Genomic DNA, 5,512 nt, shown 5'->3' with positions numbered 1-5,512 from the left:
GCCCTCAAAAGATTTGCACTCTCATCCAGTTTAAAAAAAAAAAGATTTATTTTATATTCCATCATGGGCGATGGGAGAAGCTAAATAATAATTTAGCATGCATATGTAGATGTTTCTTTTTATATATAAATACAATATACAAAAATAAAGACAGTACAGTTTTGAGATTTCCAGCAGTTTGAACGCTCATGACATAAAGTGTTTTTCCCTTAAGATACATAAGCACAAAACCTCCCCCACCCCAATACTCAGCATAAGAATCGCATTTCCAGAGAATGTTTCAAGTTTCAAAGGTTAACACTGTAGGTTTTTGTCCTCTGATGGGGAGAGGATGGGAGGCTTCTTCTGGTAAATCCGTCGGTTCTTCTCACAAACACCTCCCCACCCCCGACACTAAACAAATTAAATTAAAAAGAAAAGGAGTTCAAGTTTGAACCCCCTGGGGCTCTCTGTATCTGTCCCTTGAAGAACTGTTGAGGTGCTATGGCCAAAAAAGGAAGGCCGCTAGGCCGGTCAAGACCGTAGGCCCCAGTCCGATGATCGGAGGCGGAGGTCCAGGAGACCAGGCGCGCAGGCCCTGGAGGGGTTGGACCCAGAGGGAAGGCGGGACCCCGTGGGTCCAAAGCCGGAGGGGGCAACCAAGAGAAACCGACTCGTCAATGGGCTCCTTGTCCGCTCAGGTCGCGGTGGGCGCCAGACGGGGTGCGCTCAGAGCTCTCCCACCTGCCCGGACCTGAGGGGTAGGGGCCGCGGGGAGCCCCCCTCCCTCCGTCCCTGCCAGTGCAGGGGTTCCTATTGAGGCGGGGGCTGATGTCCCGGGCCACCAGGCCGTGTTTGTGGCAAGTCGTCCTCCGAAGAGCAGTCGGAGGAGGGGGCGTTGGTGTTGGTGCCGTTGCTATAGGGGAAATGGTCCTCGTCGTCCTCGTCCTCATCCTCTTCGGGGTCACTGTCCCTCAAGTCCCGAAGGCGGCGTCCGCTGCCCTTCTCCCCAGAGGCGGGGGGCCCCAGCAGCTCCTCATCCTCCTTCTCTTCCGCGCCGCCGCCGCCTCCCTTTCCTGTGCCGCCGCCCTTCTGCTTCTCTGCCTCTTGCGCAGCCTGCTCTTTGGCCTTTTTGCTCCGTTTCCATTTCATCCGTCGGTTCTGGAACCAGATTTTCACCTGCGGGGTAAAAGCAGGCAATCTCGGCGTAAGAAATCGGCCATCCCTGAACCCAGTGGGGTTTTTTGTTTGTTTTGTCTTTCCTGAATCGCTCCCTGGTTGCATGAAGCAGTTCCTGCTGGGTGCTACCCACCTCACACTCTTCCCCTACCCCCACCTAAGAGCTAGAAGAGGGAGAGGAGGCTCCTAATTTCCAAGAGAGGTGACTCCCACAACCACTCCTTATCAGCAAATCCCAAGGAGTCAGGCTGGGAGGTTCAAAGGAAAGCTCTGACCACTTCCTCAACGACCAGAACCTGCTTCTTTTTCTAACAGCCTCTTGGTCTGCGAAGCGAAGGGGCAGGGCAGCTAGGGTGCATTTGTATAAATACAAGATCCCCTCCCTCTCTTTTGGGGCAGAATTTCTCGAATTGCCCAACCTTCCTTCCGAGGAGTGGCTGGTGAGTTTGAAACGCCAGCCTTCTGGTTAGCAGTCAAATGCCTTAGGCACTACACCACCAGAGCTCCTAGGATATGTTAAAATGGAGATCCATAGACACCACCCGGAACGACGGTAATCATACGTCGGGTATCTGAACTAGCGCTGAGTATTATTCCGCACCACATCTCTAGACACTCAGGGGGCCCCAAGAGTCCAGAGTGCCAACGATGAGAGTGTTCCGCTTGAGGGGGAAGGCGGGAGGAGAGGCGCGAACGAGTGTGGGATTGTAGCCAGGGAGGGGAAGGTAGCGCACCTGGGTTTCGGTGAGCATAAGCGAAGTGGCCACCTCGAAGCGCTTAGGCCGCGACAGGTACTTGTTGAGTTTGAACTGGTGCTCCAATTCCAGCAGCTGCTGGCTCGTGAAGGCCGTGCGGGGCCGGCGGCACTTCCCGAGCAGGTTCGACTGCGCCTGGGCTGGGGGCCGGGAAAGAACAGCATGATGGAACAGCATGAGGCTCGCACCCCTGCTCCCATGGCCTTTTGCCTCCCACTCCTACCCTACTTCACCGCCTCCCCCCCCAAAAAAAGCCCACTGGCTGGCTGCTTCCTGCTGAGCCCCATAGGGAGCTTCCACAATCTCCCCTCAGCTTCAGCACCTTGTCCCTAAGGAAAAGGGGCAGCCAAGCCAAACAAGTCCTTGTAGTTCAGGACCAAGACCCCCAAGTAGAAACCCCCAAATGGTTTGGTATTAATGGGAGCAAATCCTTTTTCCGACAAAGCATTCGTGTCCGGAGTAAAGCAGGTCTCTCACTCAGGCGAACCCTCTCCATCTGGGGAGGGGATTTGTAGGAATAAGGTTGACTGAAAGGCAGAGTAGCCAGTGATCAGAAGTGACCAGGAGGGATCAACCGTCCTCCTCTCTCCTCAAAGCGCCTTCCCCAACTCAGGCAGCCGCTGTCCCTATTTCTTCCTACCCAGGGTGCAGCGTTCCCATCCCCAGCCCCATCTCCTTAAATGCGGGGGGGGGGGGGAGGAAGAATAAGAAAAAATCCAAGTCCATCCCTAAATATGTATACTCATCAGGATCAGGGACTCATAGACCCTCCCACATTTAAACATTTTTTTCTTAACAATCTTCCCTCCCACCCCTTCTCCTCACCCCGGAACGAAGTAGGGGCAAAACGGCCGCGGAGCCTTTTCAGGACAATTCGCATTACGCAAATTAAAGGCCTAGGCGTAGGCGTGGATCCGGCTTGCCTTGCCACCAGCCGAGGCCTTGCCGGCTTTATTTACATAATTTCGCACGGTTACATCACAGAGAATTTTATGACCTCAAAACGAGACTTCCCTTGATTTCCCAGGAGCCTGACAAGTGTTAGACAATAAAAGTGAGAAAGAAAAGAAAGGAAAGGAAAGAGGCCTGGACCAGGCTGGGATGAGCTCAGGCTCCCCAGGGACCAGCAATTTGCTTTATTGGAAGGCCCACGCCCCCCGCTTTAGTTAAACAAGGCTCAGAATTCCCAACTTGACAATACATTAGAACTTTAATTAAAACACAGGCTCCGAAACGGTCATTTGGGAAATGCCATCCGACAGGCAGAGACATCTAATTAAAGGGAACCAAACAGGTTCTCTGGCGATTGGAGACAGAGGGATTCTCTGAACGAATTCCACCATTGTTGCCTGCATTTTTGAAGCTTTACGGTTGCGGTATTCACATCCCTCTCCGAATGTAAAAGCAGAGTGCGTTTTAATTCGGCCTCTTCTAAGTCAAGATTACAAATCAGAGATGGGCGAGACGTGTTGGCAAAGGGATCTACATGCCAGATGTAGTAGACTTAAGGCGATTTTGGGCTCCACACAGGACCCAAGAGTCCTGCTTCTGCTGTATGGAGGGAGAGGTCTGAGGAACCACGAGGGGCGGGGTGGCTTGGGTAACCTGGTGCCCAGGGAGGGCCTTGGAACGTACAGGCCCCCTTGGGGAGAGACTAAGCATCAAGTTCTGGTAAATGCAGGTCAAAATAGACAATCTATGGGAGTTTGGGGCGGGGGGGCTGCTGTCCAACTTTGCTGGACTCCTGCGCCAGGTCCGGAAGTGCGGCTTGCGTTGGGCTGACCCGGGATTCGCAGGATCAAAAACGTCTGAACCTACAAACTGAGAGGTGATGGTTATTTGCGATCTTCCCCTATTCTTTGCGTGAGGAGGGGGTCATTCTTGCTTGAGAAAGGATGGAGTGGCTATGGCATCCTCAACTGGAGCTGACCTGGTAAAGCTTGACCGTGCCCCGTGGGTAAACAGTGTACACGTTGGATTTTATCACTCCCCTGTGATCTCTCCAGCTCTCTGGGGTCCTAGCTTTTCTCTGTTTAGTCACAATCACGGCTCCTAGCAAAGAAATCTGAATTCTGGCAAGTGTTTATTTCTGTTTTCTTTTTTGCTCCCCCACCCCCCATATACCCATGCCTGCATCTCCCCAGTCTAAACAAATCCACTCAGACGGAAACAAAGGGACCTTTTTGTTTGGGTGTTCGGCAGCTGAAATAAATAAATAAATTCATATACACCATCCTCTCGTTTTGGCCTGACTCGAAGTAAGCCGACACCAGGCGCAGCTGAGCAGAGCGGAGCTGGAGAGCCTAAGTCTCCCAGAGCGCCGGCCCCAAGACGCCGGCGCGTGCTAGGAAACACCGAGTCGCTCCAGGCTTCCAGGCCTAGTTGGGCGAGGAAGACAGCCCAGTGTCTCTCGCTCGGGTGGGGAATGGCTGATGCCTTCCTCGCTTCCACCTCTGAGAGGGGTTTGTTATGATGTCGGGTGCCCCGGTTCATGCGCTTACACCTATGGTTCAGAGCCCTCGTTTGGGGTTTTTGGAGCAGAAGGTATATCTCCTGGCCCGCAGGAAAGCGGCATCGCTATGTTCAAGCCAAGCCATTCGCCTCTTGTAAAGACAGCGCATCCCGAACCCCGGCGCTTTTCCCAAGGGGTGCAGGCTCCCTGGAAAGGGCCAGGGGATGGCTGGCTTGCAGGTCTTGGGCTTTTCTGAGCCTGTTTCTTATTCATTGCTTCTGGATCTCTTCTCCCCTCGGGAGAGGCCGGGGTTCTCTTCAGAGCCTCAAAATGGGACCCCATGCATGTCGGTTTTCTCTTGGTTTTGGTGAACCCCAATCCTTACACCCTGCCTAAGTCAGCAAGTCCTTTGATTCGCCTTTTCCCGCCACTTCCTTCTCCAGCCCGCAAGGTTAATCATTATATTTTAGTCTCACACCTTCATCTGCCCTTCCCGTTAAAAGTGGAAGAGAAGGCAAGACCAGTGCGTGGCCATTTTAATAATTTTCCTTCGAATTTCACATCGTGTAGCCCGCACAGTCCTCACAGGCCCCAGGCAAAGCCGAGACGACTCCGCAGCCCTTCTACTGCTCTGCTCGCTCCGAGAAGACAGAAAAGAAATGGGGAGGAGGTGCAGGGGGGAGATGGAGTGTAGGATGAGCAAGAGAACCAATTATCATTGCAATCCCCTGTTCCCCAATTTTTCCTGCCACCCTAGGCCCAGAGGCGGCGGGGGCGGCTCCCCCTCTCCCTCCTTCTCAGGCCGGCCTGGGTTGCGAGCCGGCAGGCGCAGGTACTCACAGTTAAAGTCGGGCATCTTGGGCAAGATCATGCCCGCCGTAGACGCGCGCAACCACTGGTCCAACTGGAAGGTACCCGCGCTGAGCTTGATGGGGTCGGCGGCGTGAGCTGGGTGCGCGCCCTGCACCTGCGAGTAGGAGTAGGAGAGCGCCGGGTGCTGGCCGGCCAGCGCCGCCGCAGCAGCCGCCGAGTAGCCGTAGACCGGGTGACCATAGAGCGCCGCCTGCGCTGGGAGGCCCGCTCCACTCTGCGCCGCCGCCGCCGGGTGCAGCCCCAGGGCCATGCCCCCTGCTGCTGCGGCGGCTGC

The 5,512-nt window shown here is 54.5% G+C and overlaps 1 protein-coding gene across 1 annotated transcript in view; it reads right to left on the bottom strand.

Moving 5' to 3' along the window:
- Window positions 1–792: 792 nt before the first annotated feature.
- MNX1 (motor neuron and pancreas homeobox 1) overlaps window positions 793–5,512 on the bottom strand; it is a 5,177-nt gene continuing 457 nt past the window's right edge. The window contains exons 2-4 of the mRNA XM_042783393.1: window positions 5,206–5,512; window positions 1,893–2,053; window positions 793–1,158 (exon numbers count right to left, since the gene is read on the bottom strand). The exon at window positions 5,206–5,512 is cut by the window's right edge and continues 115 nt beyond it. Of these exons, the coding sequence (XP_042639327.1) occupies window positions 793–1,158; window positions 1,893–2,053; window positions 5,206–5,512 (834 nt within the window). The remainder of the gene's footprint in view (window positions 1,159–1,892; window positions 2,054–5,205) is intronic.

Source organism: Orycteropus afer, unplaced genomic scaffold (genome assembly GCF_000298275.1).
Source record: "Orycteropus afer afer isolate SDZICR_OR568_19922 unplaced genomic scaffold, OryAfe1.0 scaffold01029, whole genome shotgun sequence".
Classification (NCBI taxonomy): Eukaryota; Metazoa; Chordata; class Mammalia; order Tubulidentata; family Orycteropodidae; genus Orycteropus; species Orycteropus afer.
This window is presented reverse-complemented; position numbering and strand designations above follow the sequence as displayed.